The sequence below is a fragment of the Sitodiplosis mosellana genome, unplaced genomic scaffold (assembly GCF_009176505.1).
Source record: "Sitodiplosis mosellana isolate CC-2019 unplaced genomic scaffold, AAFC_SMos_1.0 Smas_scaffold_1551, whole genome shotgun sequence".
Classification (NCBI taxonomy): domain Eukaryota; kingdom Metazoa; phylum Arthropoda; class Insecta; order Diptera; family Cecidomyiidae; genus Sitodiplosis; species Sitodiplosis mosellana.
Genome location: NW_022596793.1, coordinates 9776 through 30403, shown reverse-complemented (window position 1 = coordinate 30403; position 20628 = coordinate 9776). Strand labels below are relative to the sequence as shown.

The 20628-nt window shown below is 34.4% G+C and overlaps 3 protein-coding genes and 1 long non-coding RNA gene across 5 annotated transcripts; 2 read left to right on the top strand and 2 right to left on the bottom strand.

Annotated features, from left to right (window-relative positions):
- Positions 1-2309: 2309 nt before the first annotated feature.
- On the bottom strand, positions 2310-11601 carry LOC129571191 (endophilin-B1-like). Its single transcript, XM_055450956.1, has 4 exons — positions 11586-11601; positions 11185-11327; positions 2686-2922; positions 2310-2455 (listed from the first exon to the last, which is right to left on the bottom strand). The coding sequence occupies exons 2-4, from the start codon at positions 11260-11262 to the stop codon at positions 2408-2410; spliced, it is 363 nt and encodes a 120-aa protein (XP_055306931.1). The 5' UTR covers positions 11263-11327; positions 11586-11601; the 3' UTR covers positions 2310-2407.
- A 162-nt stretch (positions 11602-11763) lies between these two features.
- Positions 11764-13701, top strand: LOC129571192 (uncharacterized). The gene is made up of 3 exons (XR_008688226.1): positions 11764-11931; positions 13146-13221; positions 13287-13701. It is a non-coding gene; the product is annotated as an uncharacterized LOC129571192 (long non-coding RNA).
- LOC129571189 (alpha-tocopherol transfer protein-like) lies at positions 13694-15474 on the bottom strand. 2 transcript variants are annotated; one of them, XM_055450953.1, is made up of 7 exons: positions 15383-15474; positions 14907-15241; positions 14746-14838; positions 14615-14672; positions 14466-14551; positions 14134-14384; positions 13694-14075 (listed from the first exon to the last, which is right to left on the bottom strand). In XM_055450953.1, the coding sequence occupies exons 2-7, from the start codon at positions 15043-15045 to the stop codon at positions 13827-13829; spliced, it is 876 nt and encodes a 291-aa protein (XP_055306928.1). In that variant the 5' UTR covers positions 15046-15241; positions 15383-15474; the 3' UTR covers positions 13694-13826. The 2 variants fall into 2 exon arrangements, with proteins under 2 accessions (XP_055306928.1, XP_055306927.1); XM_055450952.1 differs by lacking the exon at positions 15383-15474 and having other exon boundaries at positions 14615-14681; positions 14907-15224.
- Positions 15475-15623: 149 nt separating this feature from the next.
- Positions 15624-17446, top strand: LOC129571190 (protein preli-like). Its single transcript, XM_055450954.1, has 4 exons — positions 15624-16146; positions 16379-16592; positions 16956-17111; positions 17178-17446. The coding sequence occupies exons 1-4, from the start codon at positions 16055-16057 to the stop codon at positions 17382-17384; spliced, it is 669 nt and encodes a 222-aa protein (XP_055306929.1). The 5' UTR covers positions 15624-16054; the 3' UTR covers positions 17385-17446.
- The last annotated feature ends 3182 nt before the right edge of the window (positions 17447-20628 follow it).

The following is a 20628-nucleotide window of genomic DNA, read 5'->3' as shown; positions in this document are numbered from 1 at the left end:
TTGAAAAGTTCGGACAAAACCCCTTGTCCGTCCGTCCGTCCGAAAAAAAATTCGGACATTCGGACCGGACGTCCGAAAAAAAATTTCGGTTTTCGGACATTCGGACCGGACGTCCGAATCTTTTTTTCGGTTTTCGGACGGACGGACACTATTTTTACTATTACAAATGATTACGCTGGAAGAGCGGAGAAAGATAGCACAAATATCACTTGTCCACAATGTGATATGTGGAAATACTTCATCGAAATACATTTTGAGCAAAATAAGTTTTAAAACACCGCGACATTGGACAAGAAACTCAGATTTCCTTTCAATACCGACGCATCAAAATTGCTATTCCAAGTTTGAACCTATCAATTATATGTTGAGTACATACAATGAATTTTATAAATACTTTGTTCCTATCAAACCACCTAATTTACCAGATGAATGTAATATTACTACTATTCCGAATTGTGATACTTATTTAATTGATTTTAACACAAGTACAAATACTGTAAAACAGAGAGTAGCTGATTATTTCAAGAGAAACAGAATTTGGAGAGAGTAAAGTCAAATAGAATTAATTATCCCATTGCAAACATTGTAAATATAACAAGATTTATTTATGCTAAATAAACCACCTCTGGCGAAGAAACGCTGTATGGTGCAGAATAATAATAATAATAATAATAATAATAATAGTTTTCTATCCATTTATGAAGTGTTCCGAATTTCCCCACCATTTTTGAAAATCGCAAAATCAAGGGTTTTTTGCCAACAGGGTACATTTTTTTCAACCGATTCGAATTTCAACAAGCGACAAGTGCCAAAAGTTAGGTTTTTACATTTACTAAGTCGTACCACTTTAGAATTTGAAAAAATGTTAATTTTTTAGAATGTTATTAAATTATTTCGATGTGTGTTCCGAATTTCCCCACCTTCCCCTATAGAAATAATGATGTTTATCTGTGATTTTTACACAATCTTTAAAATAAGTAGCAACATTAACTGTGATATAGCCATCCATTGAGTTGGTGATTAACTTTTGACCTGCCATTAATTTATAATGGAAACTACCGTTTATGTTAATGTATTTACAAGTATTGTAAATTTTTTTTTCTTATGTCTTTTGGTCTCTACTAAATTACAAATTCATAACTACCAACATGGACTTGTTAGATTAGACGTAAAACTTTTCTTCAATGTATCACCTCTGGATAAATTGAATGATGACTTTTGCAGTCATTGGGGCCGTCACTACAGTGTTAACGCTTCAGTTGGCCTTTCATTTTTCACACGTTTAAGTTAGGCTATATTGGACCGTTTACATTTCGGCTACCTATGCATTTCCATGTATTGGTTAGGTTATCTTATGTCAATGCTTTTAGACCAAAATGTTATACCAATCGAGAAAGACTATTATAACTATTTATTGTATAAAATTACCATATATTGTACAAACACAAAAAGATCAGGTTTTTTACGACTCTTGGAGTCGTTTTCCTGCAAAACAAAATATTCAGCCAGTTTTTGGCGGTGTGAAATAAATAAATATACCGTTTCAGTGAGTGAATGACGTAAGCGATTCGATATTGTAATCTCCACCCATTTCGTCGAGTGTGCTGTATTGCAAAACATATATAAAGCAGACGTGTACTGCTGTGTGAGCATCATTCTGTTTTTGAGTGTCAAATGAGTAACAATTGTTAAGCCACAAGGAAAAAATATCTGGATGCGCATCGAACACTGAATGCGCGCAAAAAATGTCCCTTTTAGTATCATTTTTCGACGACATTTCCAACGATTCGGTTCTTCATTTTTCCAAATAGTTTTCAATCAAAACAAAACATTAGATGAATATTCAAATCTTGGCAAATTTGCCAAAATGTCTTTGGGTAGGGCGATTTCAATTGTAGATTTTATGTAGTTTAATGTAGTGTATTTACTTTTTTTTATGTAGGAACAATTTTTTTGAGTAATCGGCTATCGAAAAACCGCTCCAAAATGGGGATACTCAAATCTTGGTCAAAAAAACGAATTTTCCATGAATCAAATGTTTTTTCGAATGGAGACTGGTTTTAAAAAATTGTAGATAAATTGTAGAATTCAAATCAATTGTCTGTTTTCAAATATGTCTGCCCGTTCGTTCGATATCGCGACGAGTCATGAAAATTGGTCCAAAATCGGTTATACTCAAATCTTGGCCCCAAATCGAACTTTCCACAAACTAAATCTAGAATTTGTAGAATTCAAATCAATCGTCCGATTCTTGATATATTCAACAACTTATTTGACAACAGCAGTGTTTTGTTTTTGTAGGGAGAAAAAATGCTCCAAAACTGGTCCAAACTGTTTTATTAATTGTAGTAACCCAGAATTAATTGTAGAACAATTGTTGTTTGTAGATTGGCGCTTCGGAGCTATTTTATATGGGAACTGTCAAGAAACCGCAGTGTTGAGATTTTTGAGATACCTAATGATTATTTTTTAATACAAAAAGTACGGACGTCAGTACGGAGAAGTTTGATATTGCGAATGTAATTCTTTTAATTTTATCATCATTTTGTTTTGCAGTTATAGTCACAAAAGGTTATGTTTTCTCTGTGTACCGTTTTCAATTTAGAAATAAAATGAGTATGTGAGATTTCGGAATGAAACATTCACCATTTAAAGTAAGCGATTCAACCTCTATCATATTCCTACCTCTATCATATCCAAGCCCAAGTATTCCAAGTTGCTTAAACGGGTAGGTTTTTTCTTTTCAATCTTTTCAAATATAAAATCTTCTGCCCGATTGCCAGGATTTGGAGTCAAAACTGCCTCGGTATTTCTCAATAGTTTCTCGGTCCATAGCTTTGTTTGCTCCGCTCGGTCCGCCAAACTTTCAAAATGGGCATCTAGTTCAGTTTTTTCGGAGGTTCCCAACTTTTCCTCTGTTAGCTAAATATTGATAAAAAAAATCAAAAAATTATTCAGTGATCTACTTTATCAGTTATAACAATGTATAATTTTTTTTAAATTCTTATTATTCTTAACTTTTCTACACTCCCAAACCAAGGGGGAAACTACTACTACCGCGTAATTCATATTAATACAATCTAGTACAACACAAATTCTGAAAAATTCCAAAAAATTCTGCGCAATTCAAAACAATTCCAATCGATTCCGATGTTCCTTAGTCAAATTTGGTGATGATCAACTCAAAATATCGCAAATATAGGGACATTTACCATTCATTTGAATGCATATTGAAGATTTTTTACTTCCAGAACATATTTGACTTGGTTTGATCTACAAGACTCAATTCTAGCTCTGTTTTCCATTTTAAAAATTTTTTATGTATCATAAAGCCTTTACCTATTTGAAGTGAAATATTGAATTGGAAGTGAGACCTATCTACAATTAAAAACGCCATATCTGAAGTTATTTCGATAAGATTGAACATCTATGCGCTTAAGCATTCCTTTGAGATGCTAAATGACCCTATATATGCAATTTTTGAAGTTGATCATCATCAAATTTGACTTAGAAACATCGGAATTGATTGGAATTGTTCTGAATTGCGCAGAATTCTTTGGAATTTATCAGAATTGGTGTTGTACCAGATTGTATTAATATGAATTATGCGGTGGTAGTAGTTTCCCCCTTGTCCCAAACATATGATTTTCAATTAAATCTAATTCTCCATGCATTGAAATTGGGAAAGAATCATATTTTAATCAGACCTTAATATCAGAGCGATTTTAATACTCTGTTTTTTATACATTGTGAAACCGATTCTTAATGGATCACAAAATCTGGGGCGATTGCAATTCTTATTTTTTGCGTACAGTACACTGTACCACACACATACACTTTGATCCTAAAATAACGCTAGATTTCGCTATTTTCGGCGGTCAAAAATCGAAAAAACTGATTTTTAGTGGGTCAAAAAATCTGGGGCGATCCCAATACTTTTCTTACACGACATGGTCGTATGGAAAAGTAATAATGATATTATTCGCGAACGTTTTCGGTAAACATTTTACCATCATCAGGAGAGTTTGTGGAACTAAAACTAAATACAATAATTGTCACAATGGTTACTAAATGGATTAAATGTTTTTCGTCTAAAAAATGTGTAAAATCGTCTAAAAAAAATATAAAAATCGTCTGAAAAAATAATTCATTTTGAATCTAAAGAAATTGAGAAAATCGTCTAAAAGGTGTCCATATTTTTTGGGGTGAAAATCGTCTAAAGAATTGAGAAAATCGTCTAAAGAATTGAGAAAATCGTCTAAAGAATTAGTAAAACCATCTAATTTGAATTTTCAATTTTTTTGGTAAAAATCATCTAAAGAATTCACAAAAACATCTAAAGAATTTGTCAGAAGAATTGAAAAAATCGTCTAAAGGAATTGCGAAAATCGTCTAAAAAATTCTCATATTTTTATGTGTGTAAAAAACATCTAAAATAATGTCGAAATCGTCTAAAAGTCCGATTTGTTTTTTCTGGCTTGAAAATCGTCTAAAAAAATAATTCATTTCGAATCTAAAAAAATTGTAAAAAACGTCTAAAAATATTACAAAAATCGTCTAAAAAATTGAGAAAATCATCTCAAATTCAAACCAAAATGACTACCGCAGGAATGCCCAGTGTGTTTGTGTTGAAAAATATATTTTGAAAATTCAATTCAATTCAGATGAATCAATCTCTTGAACCTTGACTGCATATCGACAGTATGTAAAGGTGCAAATGATTATTCTCTCAACAAACTTGAATTAAGTCGAGAGAATTTTTCATTTTTCCAAATTAAACTAACATTTTTGATTCACAATTCACAGAGTCTCAATCGAATGAAAAAGTCCTATCAAAGCCACCTAAAAGTAAGGAAAACGTCAGTCCCAGTGCAAATGGTGTGTGTTGAATGTTATTCAATTGTGTGCAATGAGTTTTCAAAGAAAAAATTAATGAATATGTTGAATTTTTAGCTTCAGGAACGGGTCCAAAGTCTGTGGTGAAAGCAGTACCTTTGGCAGTCAAATCTGGTGTGAATGTCAAGATGAATCCATCTCAAATTCCAACCAAAGTGACTGCGATGAAAGCAGTACCTACGACAGTCAAGTCTTGTGTGAATGTCAAGATGAATCCATCTCAAATTCATATATTGATAATAATAATGTCCAAAATTTGAATATTCTGCCATGTTCAATAACTGTCGAACATCTAAATTGTGATTTCACGCAATGGTTGGCCCAGAACGGCTTCGGATTTGGCATTGGTCTAAACAATAATGACAAAATTCTATACGTTTGATAAAATAATAAACTGATCAAAAGCAACTAAAAAAATGTTTTTCAAATTCTTTATTTTTTTGAATATCGTGATTCAAGCCAGAAAAAACAAATCGGACTTTTAGACGATTTTGACATTATTTTAGATGTTTTTTACACACATAAGAATATGAGCATTTTTTAAACGATTTTCGCAATTTCTTTAGACGATTTTTTCAATTCTTTTGATGTTTTTTTAATTCTTTAGACGTTTTTCTAACATCTTTAGATGACTTTTACCAAAAAAATTGGAAATTCAAATTAGATGGTTTTACCAATTCTTTAGACGATTTTCACCCAAAAAAAATATTGACACCTTTTAGACGGTTTTCATAATATCTTTAGACGTTTTTTGCAATATCTTTAGATTCGAAATGAATTATTTCTTTAGACGATTATGACATTTTTTAGACGTTTTTTCAAAATCTTTAGACGATATTCAAGCCAAAAAAATAAAATAGGGCTTTTAGACGATTTCGACATTATTTTAGATGATTTTTGCATAAAAAAAATATTGAAACTTTTTAGACGATTTTCGCAATTTCTTTAGGAGGAAAAGGAACAATTTTTTGAGGATTCGAAGCCCCGTTTGGAGCTGTCTAAGCAAAATTTGAGTTCATTCGAATAGATGCGGGCCATAAACTGTGGGTAGAAATCGCCAAAAAGGGTTTGTAGCGACCAAGGTCGCAAAATATGAGTTCGGGCATCGTTGGTGGTATTAGGTATAGAAAAATCATCATAAACCAGTGGGAAAGGTAAAAAATAACATAAGAAGTCACTTATGCATCATTTTAAACCTAGCCGAATGTCAAAACTTGATAAAACATAGCAAATTTGGCGAAGAAAACTATGTTGCGAGTTTCACGTTCAAATGCGAGTTTCACCCATGTTAAAGAACTGTTAATATGGTGATAGAATTGAACGAAATAGGTTTCAAATTGCTTCACTAACCATTGTGTTTTTTAGGCCCGGTCACTCTCTGAACTCTCCACATGAATATACTTGAATACAATGCACCAGAAGAAAGTTATACCGTTTAAACGGCAAAATTAGAGCATTTTTGGGAGTCTTTCACTCGTATGACTGTAATTTGGGAACTGATGGTCGGATTTGGCTCAAATTTTGACTGGATTCATGAAAAGGATTCTAGTTTTTGAAAATGATATGGATTACTTGAAAAATTAAACTTTCATTCATTTTTTCAGGTCATTTTCAATCCGCCTAGTAAATCACGGTTAATGAGTGTACACATGCGATTTTTTGTTAAATATGTCTTCGGTATTCAATGGTTCCGAAAATTTATATAAAGATGTTTCAACTTGCATAATGTGGTACGGTGTTCCATTCCAAAAAGAATAATTGCTGTTGGGCAAAAACTGCGGATTATTCGGTGATTGAAAAGATATTTATGATGCTGAATTTTTTGACGATCTGTATTCCGTTTTTCGTAGGGACAGACTACTTCAACGTGGCGGTGGAGTACAAATTGCGACTAAAAACGAAAAATTCTCCAGTGAAGAAATAAAAATTGTCGGTGCTGACGATTTGGAATATGTTTGTGTAAAAGCCAGTAACAAACAAATCACACGTCATCTACATCTATGCCCAATGAGGAAAACGTTACAGTTGTACACAGTTGGAGAAATTACATTGGCCGTGCACAAAATGTGTACAACTGTAACGTTTTCCTCATTGGGTGGTGCATACATTCCACCAAATTCACCGCAAGCAGTTTACGACTCACATTTAGCGGCCATGCACCAAATAGCATCTGATCCAGAGGATGTTCTTATTTTCATTGGTGATTTTAATCTGCCGCATGTGGAATGGTCAATCGATAGCGAAAATGACAACATTATGATTCCAACTAAATTTGCACCTGAGTCAACGGCCACTTTCCATCCAGGGGCGCATGAGCATGGGAGTCCATCAGGTAAATCATGTCCGAAATGAATCGAAAGGTCGCCTATTGGATTTGTTTTCCACAAATGATCTCACCAACATCACAATTGAGCGTGTTGTTAAGGCCAACACATAAAGAAAAAAATTGAAAGTCATCATCCACCGATATTGGCTACATTTGAATGGCATGAAAACAACACAACCGAAGCCAACATTACTACAAAGGCTTTCAACTTCAAGCGGGCCAACTATGCTGGCATGAATGAACACCTGGCAAGCATCAACTTCCTCGCATTATTCCATGGAAAGACAATCACTGAGAAAGTGAATTTGCTACATTACATTTTAAACGATGCAATCATAAATTTGTGCCCACGTACATCGTCAAATCGATACAAAAATGCCCATGGAAAAAAAAATCACTAATAACATTGAAAAACAGGAAAAACAAGGCAGGAAAACGTTACAGTCGGTCTGGCTTCAAACCGTACTTTGAATGGAAGTATATTTTAGCATCACGTGATTTTGATATACTCAACATGGAACTCTACAACACATACGTGGACAAAATGAAAGCTTCGCTCAAGTATGATGCATCGAGATTTTGGCAATATGTCAACTCGAAGAAGAGTACTGACAACAAACCGAAAGTCATGCAACTTGGTGACGTGCGTACGGCAAACGAAACTGAACAGGCAAACCTGTTCGCTAATTTCTTCAATAGCAACTACGATGACTCAACGACTCAAGGCGTTCAACAATCACCTGCATGAGTCACAGCAAACTGAGGATTTCCAGCTCGATATTAATTTTGTGCTCGAAGAGCTACAAGCCGTAAACACCAAGAAAGGTACGGGTCCCGATGGTATGCACCCGTTGATACTAAAGAATTGTGCGAGTTATTTGGCGGCTCCACATACCGAGATCTTCAATGAATCATTTTCAGCTGGCCATTTCCCTGACAAATGAAAGCCCTCGAGTATGTCTCCCATTTTCAAAAAGGGGGCGAGATCGAAGATTGAAAACTATCGTTGCATTGCTAAGCTCCAAACTGTGGCGAAGTTCTTTGAGCATTTGGTGAACGTAAAACTTCTGTCTCTGGTACAGTACAAAATCACCAAAAAGCAACATGGCTTTATGAAGTCCAGATCTACTGCATCTAATCTCACTGATTTTATCTACTATGCCCAAAGAGGCATAAATTCTGGTGCGCAAGTAGACGTTCTCTACACGGACTCCAGTAAAGCGTTTGACAGAGTTAAACACAAGAGATTGATTCTGAAACTCAGATCGTTCAACCTGCCAGAAAATCTTCTTGCTTGGATTGAATCATACCTGTCAAACAGAACGCAATTCGTCAAGTATGAGAGCAACGAGTCGAACGAATTCGACGTATCATCTGGCGTACCGCAGGGAAGTCATCTCGGACCCACTCTATTCCTGCTGTTCATCAACGACATAGTGGACGAAATGGACGATGTCTTCATTTCCTTGTTCGCCGATGATGTGAAAATCGCCAAAATCATCCACACGAGCACGGATGCGGAAGTGCTACAGCGGGCCATCGACAATTCACCTTCAAGCGCGTATCGGACCACAAAGATTTCGGCGTCACCAAAAACTGAGCTTTGTCAAGCACATCGACGCAATTACATTGAAAGCAACGGCTGCCCTTGGTGTCATCGAGAGATTTTGCTATGACATAATCGACGTTCAAACGCTCAAAACATTGTACTACGCATTGGTTCAGTCTCACCTCGAGTACTGTAACGTTGTATGGCTGCTAACTTATGCCGTACATATCGACAAAATCGAGAGCGTTTTGAGAAAATTTACCCAGTTCGCCTGAAGAGAATATCGTACAGCGGCCAACGGCCAACGGCCAACGGCTACAGTATCACCGACTACAACAAACGACTTGTGGCGTTGAACATGACATCGTTGGAGCGTAGGAGAGTGAATACATCAATTGTATTCATGTACGACATCGTCAACGGGATTTCAAATTGTCCCAATGTACGCAACGATACCGCAATTGCAGAGAGCGTACGTAGGTTACGGCACACAGACTACCTCAAGATTAAAGATAAGATCATGGACAAGCAATTCAGATCGCAAGTGCCTCAAATGTGCAAGTTTGCAAACAAAGTGGATCAATTCAAGAATTCAACCAGCCGTACAAACTTCATCTCATCGGTACACGGCGAAGAAAGAAAATATTCAACATAAAATACTGACAAATTGTTATCTTACATCCCTACAAAATGTATAGAAATAATGATATTTAATTGGATATTTATCTGGGATTTTTAGACAAACTTTAAAATAAGTAGCAACATTGACTGTGATATAGCCATCCTTTGAGTTGGTGATTAACTTTTGACCTGTGATATACACACAGTATTTGCGAAAATCGGAATACTTTTTTGTGTCTTTCGGTCTCTACTAAATTGTAAATTCATATCTACCAACAGGGACGTTAGATTAGACGTAAAACTTTTCTTCAATTTATCACTTCTTTGATGAATACAAATTTTTTGAAAAAATAAAGTCTTTAAATGATAAAATAATAGAATAAATTGACTAAACACCAAATTATGGTTTTCAAATATAAAAAAGTAACATCCCGATTTTCGAATTCAGAGGATCCCGAATCTGGCAGAAGATTCCGAAATTTCAGTCCCTGGATAGGATAGTAGACTTTGAAATTTAGTAGTTTTGTCATTTTAAAAATAGTATATGAATCTTTTGTTAAACAAAAGATTCATATAAATATATATTCATTAAATGAATCAGTTATATTTTGAAATATCTTCAAAATAAATTCAAATTTTCCATCAAGTACAGTGCGCCTCCGCAAATTAGAAACCCGAGAATTAGAAAACCTCAGAAATTAGAAATGAATTTAAGGTTTAAAAATTTGTATGGAAAATTTCTAATTTCCGGGGTTCATTTCTAATTTACGGGGTTTTCGAATCATTTCATTCAAGACAAAGGGAAATTTACTTCATTTTTAATGAAAAAACGTAATGAAAGTCTTCTCCATTTCGTTAAATAACTATATCAGCAGACCAGCTTGAGATTTTCGACGTTTACCCCGAAGTTAAAAATTAAGTCAAGAAGTAATCTGTTCCATATTGTCTGCGTCAATCATCAATCATTAACAAATCGAAACCGATTTGTTCCATCAGAGAATTTACATATACAAAATTGTATATAGAATGCTAATGTTTTGATATAATAAGAACAGCCAGTCATCATTTATTTCGGTTTGTTCCGAGGAGTAGTTTATCCAGTAAAATAAACTAACGGACTTACTATATATTTATAATCACTAAAATAACTGCATGTATTTACATACAATACTTGATTGAACAGTGTTCAATATATTGTTTTCAATTAAGCAAATCATTCCCCCTATCAGTTTTTCATTTGATACACCGTTTGTGGATGAAATTGAAAAAATCTCAGAAATTAGAAAACTCCGCAAATTGGAAATGGTCTCGGGGCATTTCATTTCTAATTTGTGGGGGCGTACTGTACGTTTGACAGTAGTATATGCTAAATAGCTTGAGCTCGCCTTCACAGTATTCTCCATGAGAATCGATGTAATTTTAATTAAGCACTAGGACTTAAAGTTATCAACGGACCATTTTAACCCAACCTTTTTTTTTGGCTTGAACCCCGACTTTTTCTGATATTTCAATTTTTATCAAAAGATTTTCAGTCTTGAGGAGTGGAAGCGATGTAATTCATAAAAAAATATATTCATTGATGAATGTAGTTTGTAGTCCCAAATTTTTAAATGCACGTATAAACATTGCGCAGGATATCAAGACGGTCTCAGTTTTTCACTCATATACAAAGTGTGTATAGTTTGTCAAAAACCAAATGTTGACCAGGAAAACTCAGGACTTTTAATTTACTATTTAAAAAAAAATCTGAACAAACTTGATACCATCATTCCTGATTTATCATAAATATTACCTGAACAACTCGTGAAAGAGTGCTGCCCGCCTCTTTGACCAATTTTTTCACATTGAAATCTGGCATTTTCATGTTCATGTTGAACGGAAATTCAGAACTTATTCCTTTTCTTTACGTGAATCAAAGTTATTGTGCGTGATATTCTTTATTTAAAGGAATATTTTATCTTCCTCTTTCTATACAATTTTTTTTACTCTGACCTTATAACACATAAAATTATTTACATAGGAGAAATTGAAAATTTGAAAATAACTAAATTGTGATTTTGAAAAAATGTTTATTTCTCCTAAATAAAGTTTTTTTTTTCAAATAAAGCAAAATTCCGGTAAACTTGAACTATTATTTATAAACACATGAAAATAAATTGACTGCTTGACTGTTTTGACATCAAGTCAAGTAACATTCAAGGTTTTAGCGAAGTATTAAAATGATGATGAACAGCAAGACGAACTGAATTCGTCTGATTATACGCTTGTACAGTGTATGTGTCATGTTGTATGTATACACTGGTATATGTGTTGCTCTGTATTGGTATGTTGAAATGTCATTTCAAGTATGCCTCGGCTTTCATATCTTACCTTCTTCACAGTCATTGTTCTTGAATATTTCTCACATATAATAATAAATTATCATCCTTGTATAGAATACTGTCGCCGGGATTATGATTTTTTGAATGACATCTGCTCCCAGTGTTTTGATGATAAAATAAACCAAAAAACTGGAATAGTTTCTTCGAAAGTGAATTTGGTACGCCACTACCACTTAATCTACTCTTTGGATACAGGAAGGTGTGGAAGGTTACCATAAACACCATTGAAGGTCCTCGAAAGAAAGCTGTATTGAAATATTTTTCTATTGATGATGTGGTGGGAAACTTCAAGAAATCGTTATGTCGTTATGTTGACTGTTCCACATTGAGTAATTTCAAAGATGAGTCCAGACTATCAGAAATTTTAAAGAACATGTATCGAATGGAACCACACACAAATACGATCTGTCCATCATACTATGACACCAAACATTTTATCGATACATTCCATCATTTTAATGGCAATAACCTAACTTTTTGGCTACAACTCCTTTTGAACCCCGAATTAGTATAAATAATGCTGCTTGGAAGTAGTCTAATAAAATTATCGTAATTATTAAGGCAATTCAAGCAAGTAGCCAATCTGAAAACCTAGTGTTGAAAAATGCCATTCCCAATGTGATTGATTGGTGTGGTTTTGTTTTGTTGGAAACCGACAAGGGCTCTGATAATTTAATAGCGTTCTATAATGAGCTATGCTTAGTAGGATCAACTTGGCACAACAACTTCTCGAAATTGCAATTGAGGGGCTCAGAGGAAAAATGTTACGTAGAAAAGTTCCGCGGACAAATATTCGGGAGCTAAATGATATCATTTAGCACACCTAAATGGTATCATTTAGCTTTAGCAGAGCTAAATGGTATCATTTAGCTCCGCTAAATGATATCATTTAGCTCACCTAAATGGTATCACCTAAATATGATACCATTTAGCTCTGCTAAAGCTAAATGATACCATTTAGCAGAGCTAAATGATACCATTTAGGTCTGCTAAAGCTAAATGATACGATTTAGGTGAGCTAAATGATATCATTTAGCGGTGCTAAATGATACCATTTAGCTCCCGAATATTTTTCCGCGGAACTTTTCTACGTAACATTTTTCCTCTGAGCCCCTCAATTGCATTTTCAATCGGAATAAAAGGGTTCAGGTGATTATGGTTAAAACCAAACCATAAAGTTTGAATGAAATACAAAATGTATTTTAATTTTAATTGAGATAGAGCACAACAATGCTAACAAAAACAAGTATATTCCAAATATCCATGGATGTGGCATTTGCTCTTTGAAGTAATATCGAATCTACAGATACCGTTTTGTCTTTACCCTCCAATTGAATCAATTGCAAACAATAATTAGAATTGTCATTCATAGGATCTACATCACAGACGCCACACCGGTAGGTCAACGTTGCGCATTAGTTTTGTTGATCTGGACAGTTTGTTCATAGGTAAAAGTATGATGATAAACATATTGAAAGAATAAAAAATCGGAGAAAATATTTTAATTTTACAGTCGATTCTGAAGAAATAAAATCAAACCAAATCAATTGTCATCAACGCATTGATTGTATGGATTGTTTCGCATATGTTCCAGACGAATTGTATGCATTTCAGTTAAGCGACATAAACTTGTATAGTGTTTGTCAGATTTTTCTTGAAGTTGCTGTTGGCACCACTAAACCCTTTTTACACTCGATACCAGATGATTTGGACCAAATGCATCAGCTTAACAAGTTAATAGATCTTTGCATTAACTGCGATAAGAGAAATTTTTGTTCCAACCGATTTTATATAGCCAATTTTATCATCTCCGCGTTTAGAAATATTTCAAAGAGTTCATTTAACAGCGGCATATAGTTTTGATCGAATATTAGATTCAAACACATTTTTTCTATCTCGGTAATAAAACGAATTTACAAATTTTTGAATCATTATTTTCTTCAGTAAAATGGCTTCACACCATTTTAATTTATATTTAATTTTAACTGAATACAAACAAAGAACATGTCCGATTTACTGATTGTCGTTCGCAGGGCTGTCAAAATTGTTTAATTCAAAAGAAGGAGCTGGCATCTGGTAAAGCCATTATAGTTTCTTCGGTGATTGGTGCTCCTGGTCGAAACAATTCGTTTGTACCGTATTCATCCCACTGAGCCAATGACTCGTAGTTATCCAACAATCGTTTACACCAATAATCTATTATTGATGCAATACTTCCTGCATCGCCTCCATACTCTGTCGGCAGATATCGTTTTGGAATATACCGATAGAGTGATTCCAAATCGTAGCCATGGACAAACAGCTAAAAGAAAAATAGTTGAATTGAATTTTTTCAAAGAAAAAAATAAAAGAATACCCACTAGTTCCTTGTACTCGTTGCTCATGAATGATTTAAACATATTAAAAACAAATTCAAAGCCATCTGGTGTGTTAACATAATGGAATCCTTTCGGTCGTATGGGAGAAGAGTCTTGGCAGAGGTGGGTCATCTTTTTTACAAAATCCGGTTTGAATTGTGCGAAATGCTCAGCAGTGCAGTTCGTTCTACCTTCCGTTAATAGAAAATCGGTGAATAACACGTAAATTTTGAAAATGTCCACAATATCGAATTCTAAATACAGACAGAAAATATTTTATTTTTCATTCATTTTAATGTTTTGAGGAAAGCAATTGTAATTATTTTGGTATTCACCTTTTGGGTTATAGTGTCCTGGACGAATGAGAAAAATCCTCGGACCATCTTCTCCAGCGGTGGAGTCAGGCAGCGGGATAGTCGTTCTATAGATTAAAACGCTTTACAATTTTCAATTCAATGAACCAGTGGACCAACGATTTTATTACCCTAGTTTTAAAAGTTTAGCCAGTTTCATTGTCCGAAAATCTCGTGCTTTTGTTATTTCTGGTAAGACTTGATGAATGGGCATGTGTTTAAAAAATAAATAAACAAAAATGATCGATTTGCCGCCGCTTACCTGATCTCATTGTGAAAAACAAATCAATCTTTTGCCTCGCTAAAGCTTGGTTGTATTTAGTTCCCCGTAGAAATGATATCAAGAATTGATCATCTGAAAATTCGACATTGGACAAAAAAAATTATAAAACTGAAATTTTAACTTATCCTATCAATACAAACCTGTGCGTGCTTTAAGATGTGATTGTTTCAATATCCATTGACGAAGTGCTTTAATATGTCCGTCTATTTCGGATTTTTTTTCAAAAATTTCTTCTTGCGCTCTCCTGGCCAATTGTGGCGATAATTCTCTGATTGCCATTTTGAATTAAATTTTCGATGCAAATTGCAATATTAAATCTCACAATCATACATATAACATTGCGTTTTCAACGAAATGACAACATGTTTATGTCATCAAACGTCATCTTTTTTAAGTCACATTTGACAGCAAGGATGGAGAATTTTGAAATCAATATCGATTTAAGTAGCACGTATTGTCATACACAGATTGAATTCTTTAGAAGAAGAAAAACGTATAAGTTGCAAAACAGGCAAAAAATACATTTCTTTGTCATGATGTATTACAGAAAAACGGCCAATCTCGTGCAGATTTACAGTATAGCAAAATACGTGGTAAAAAGAATCTGATGAATTACCAAAATTTCACGGGAGTTTTTATTGGAACACCGCGATTATTCTCATTTCACAGTGCAATTTTCACCTATATAAAAATCGAACTCTTCTCTGACAGTCAGTTTAGTTGGCCGGTAAATCTGTATAAATACAACAAATTCTCCATAATTTGTCGAACCCTGTTTTGACATTTCTAGTCTAACACACTCTCTCATGAACGTACTAGTCGGAAGAAACGTATGAAAAATACTCATGTTTTGGCAAATCTAACAATAATTGAACCATTATGTTTTCGGTTTTTCGGTTAAATTGTGAACTTTTTCCAAAATATTGTGTTTTCTAATGTTCATGTTCGATATATAATCACTCGTCGTAACAGCAAACAAAAAATTGGAACCCTTTTCGTATTTTATAAATAGAAAAACAAATTTTCATAAAATAATGAACAGTGCTATCGATTTCGTAAAACATTAAAAGAGTATAAAATAATTAAAGCACGGCGCAGCTTGCTGCATAGATTATAATAGATATTATTTAACAACACCTTGAATAATTTTAAGTGCGTATTGAATTATATTGAATCTGATTCTAATCGGATGATATGTGAGCTGACGAATTTTAGAAACAAGCTACAACAAGAGCGCATGGAAGGAAATAATCATCGATTTAGTTACGTTATAAATTGAAATAAAAAAATGGCAAAATACTATGAAACGACAACAGTATTCAATTTCAAATGGGATCAGGTGGCTCAAGGGTTTTGGCATCGATACCCCAATCCTCATAGGTAGTAAACCATCTCACATATTCTACTATTATTATTGCCATGTGTCATATAAAGTATTAATGGTATGACAAAAAACAAATTTTGTATATCATTAATTCTTATCAAATAGGCTTATGTAAGAATTGACAAACCAAGTCGACCTTATTTTGAATGAAGAATAAATGTATAATTCATTTAAATTACTTTAAGAACAGCTTTTACACTTTATTTTTTTTTTCTTTCAACAACTCAGCCAGCATGTTTTGACAGAAGATACACTGGAACGCCATATTCACGATGGGAAATTATTTAGTAAACGATTACTATCAAAAACAAATCACGTACCCAAATGGGGTGAACGATTCTATAACGCCAAGTCAGTTAAAATTGTGGAAGAATCAATTTTTGATCCAAATGAGAGAATCTTCACCACATACACTAGAAATATCGCATTTACTAAAGTGATGGTAAAGTATCCAATGATCAGGATAAAAAAAAAGGATTCTTGTTTTGAAACATCAAAAAAAATTGTAAATTATAATTGGTAAAAATTGAAAAAAGAAAGCTCAAATTTTGAAATGGTTTATATAAATTTGGTCCCGAAATGAATTAATTGTTTCGCTATTTTGGACCGCTACAATCGGCTACCGACTGCTATTTCCATGTTTCGGTTTTCTCTACTTGCTGAAAAATGAGAAAATCGTCAGAAAAAAATCGTTAGGAAGTCAGAAAAGCTCTTTAATTCAAAACAGGAAGAAAATCGGGAAAAATCCTGAAATTTTTTGATGTGCCACACCGATAGATTCTATATATTTCATTCTCATTCACAGAGTGTGGTGGAAAAAGTGGTTTATAGATGTAGTGACTCTGAGCCGGGCAGAACAATTGCTACTCGCTCAGCCTGGATTGACTCACAGATGTTCGGTTTTTCGAGAGCCATCAAAACATTTGGATGCGAAAGATTCAAAAAGAACTGCATGAAAATGGTAAATATGTTGCTGTTTTTATATTATTAATTCCGAATTTTTAACTCCATTCGAATACTAATTTAGGTCAATGGATTCAATTTCGTTTTGCACTCTATGTTTCCAACATCAACAGCCGAATTTAATCCTATAATTGGATCTAATGCGCAACATCATTCACATGTTGCTAAAGCATTTACATTGAAGGAAGTAGCTAAAAAGGGGTCAGAACAAGTCAAAGTTAAAGCTGAAAATGCCATTGGAATAAACTCAAATCAACAGTTATTGAATTAATTTTTTCTATAAATCATAAATAAATTTTCTTAATAAAATTGATTCAAGAGAACACAGAAAAACAATATTCTTTCAACGACCTCACCTTGCTGAGCTTCACAACTATACAATTTGAATGTTTGACTGTCTACAGGGTGTGCCATTTTTATTTATTTATTTATTTACAAACCGCCAAAAAACTGGCTGAATATTCAGTTTTGCAGGAAAATGACTCCAAGAGTCATGAAAAACCTGATCTTTTCGTGTTTTTACAATATATGATAATTTTATACAATAAATAGTTATAATAGTCTTTCTCGATTGGTATAAAATTTGGTCTATAAAAAGCATTGACACAAGATAACCTAACCGATACATGAAAATGCTTATGTAGCCGAAATGTAAGCGGTCCAATATAGTCTAACTTAAACGTGTAAAAATGAAAGACTAACTGAAGTGGTAACACTGTAGTGACGGTCCTAATGACTGCCAAAGTCATCATTCAATTTATCCAGAGGTGATACATTGAAGAAAAGTTTTAATAATTTTTCTAATCTAACAAGTCCTTGTTGGTAGTTATGAATTTGTAATTTATAGAGACCAAGACATAAATTTTTAACAATATTCGCAAATTAATTGACAAAAAATCTAGTTCCTATTATGAAGTAATAAGCAGTCAAACATTATTAATCACTAGCTCAAAGGATGGCTATATACAGAGACGTGGCTCAGAGAAGATATTTATGATGCTGAATTTTTTGACGATTCATATTCTGTTTTTCGTAGGGACAGACTATTTCAACGTGGTGGTGGAGTACTAACTGCGACTAAAAACGAAAAATTCTCCAGTGAAGAAATAAAAATTGCCGGTGCTGATGACTTGGAATATGTTTGTGTGAAAGCCACCACTAAATCACACGTCATCTACATCTACTGTGCATACATTCCACCAAATTCACCGCAAGCAGTTTACGACTCACATTTAGCGGCCATGCACCAAATAGCATCTGATCCAGAGAATGTTCTTATTTTCATTGGTGATTTTAATCTGCCGCATGTGGAATGGTCAATCGATAGCGAAAATGACAACATTATGATTCCAACTAAATTTGCACCTGAGTCAACGGCCACTTTCCATCCAGGGGCTCATGAGCATGGGAGTCCATCAGGTAAATCATGTCCGAAATGAATCGAAAGGTCGCCTATTGGATTTGTTTTTTACAAATGACTTCACCAACATCACAATTGAGCGTGTTGATAAGGCCAACGCACTAAAGAAAAAAATTGAATGTCATCATCCACCGATATTGGCCACATTTGAATGGCATGAAAACAACACAACCGAAGCCAACATCACTACAAAGGCTTTCAACTTCAAGCGGGCCAACTATGCTGGTATGAATGAAGACCTGGCAAGCATCAACTTCCCCGCATTATTCCATGGAAAGACAATCACTGAGAAAGTGAATTTGCTACATGACATTTTAAACGATGCAATCATTAAATTTGTGCCCACGATAAACACATAAATCGATACGAAAATGCCTATGGAAAAATAAATCACTAATAACATTGAAAAATAGGAAAAGCAAGGCAGGAAAACGTTACAGTCGGTCTGGCTTCAAACCGTACTTTGAATGGAAGTATATTTTAGCATCACGTGATTTTGATATACTCAACATGGAACTCTACAACACATACGTGGACAAAATGAAAGCTTCGCTCAAGTATGATGCATCGAGATTTTGGCAATATGTCAACTCGAAGAAGAGTACTGACAACAAACCGAAAGTCATGCAACTTGGTGACGTGCGTACGGCAAACGAAACTGAACAGGCAAACCTGTTCGCTAATTTCTTCAATAGCAACTAGGATGACTCAACGACTCAAGGCGTTCAACAATCATCTGCATGAGTCACGGCAAACTGAGGATTTCCAGCTCGATATTAATTTTGTGGTCGAAGAGCTACAAGCCGTAAACACCAAGTACGGGCCCCGATGGTATGCACCCGTTGATACTAAAGAATTGTGCGAGTCAATTGGCGGCTCCACTCACCGAGATCTTCAACGAATCATTGTCAACTGGCCATTTCCCTGACAAATGGAAGCCCTCGAGTGTATCACCCATTTTCAAAAAGGGGTCGAGATCGAAGATTGAAAACTATCGTTGCATTGCTAAGCTCCAAACTGTGGCGAAGTTCTTTGAGCATTTGGTGAACGTCAAACTTCTGTCTCTGGTACAGGACAAAATCACCAAAAAGCAACATGGCTTTATGAAGTCCAGATCCCCCGCATCTAATCTCACCGAATTTACCTACTATGCTCAGAGAGGCATAAATTCTGGTGCGCAAGTAGACCATCAGATAGTGTTTGTCCATCAGATTGTCCTTGATCTTTAGGTAGTTAGTGTGGCGCAAGGTACGAATGCTCTCACCCACTGTTATATCATTGCGTACAGTAGGACAGTTTGCGTATCCATTCACGATATCGTAAATAAATACAATTTATGCATTTACTCTCCTTCTTAAACCTTGATTCCATAATCGCACATCATTTAAATAAATACCTAAAAAATATCATTTCTGATCACCAACATGGATTCATAAATGGGAAATCGACAATAACAACTTTAATTGATTTTACCACAACTGTTAGTAAAAGCATAGACAAACACAAACAAGTCGATGCGATTTATCTTGACATCTCACAAGCATTTGATGCAGTTGATTGCGATTTATTATGCCACAAACTTGAAATTATGTGCCTCCACACACAATTATTGAACTGGATAAGAGAATATCTAAAGCACCGTAAACAACTTGTGCGAATAAATTCAAAAACCATTTCCAACCCAGTCAACGTTACATCAGGTGTTGGCCAGGGATATCCTATCGGTGCAACTTTATTTATCATGTTCTTGATCGACTTTCCCAACTCGAGGGGCAAACCACTCAAAAGTAATACTGTGTATTAGTATTACTTTAAGTAATACTAATGTAAATATTACCTTGTATTACTTTAGTATTACTTTTTTTAAACCATAGTATTATTTTTAAAAGGAGTATTACTTTATCAAAAGTAATACCACTTTTACCTAGTATTTACTTCGTATTACTTCGCAGGTATTATGTATTACTTTTGAGTGGATTACCCCTTGTCCCAACTACATTAAGGATTCTTGGCTCCACCTATTCGCCGATGATTCAAAAATCTCGAAATCAATAACATCTATAACCGATTGCCACACTCTACAAAATGATCTAAC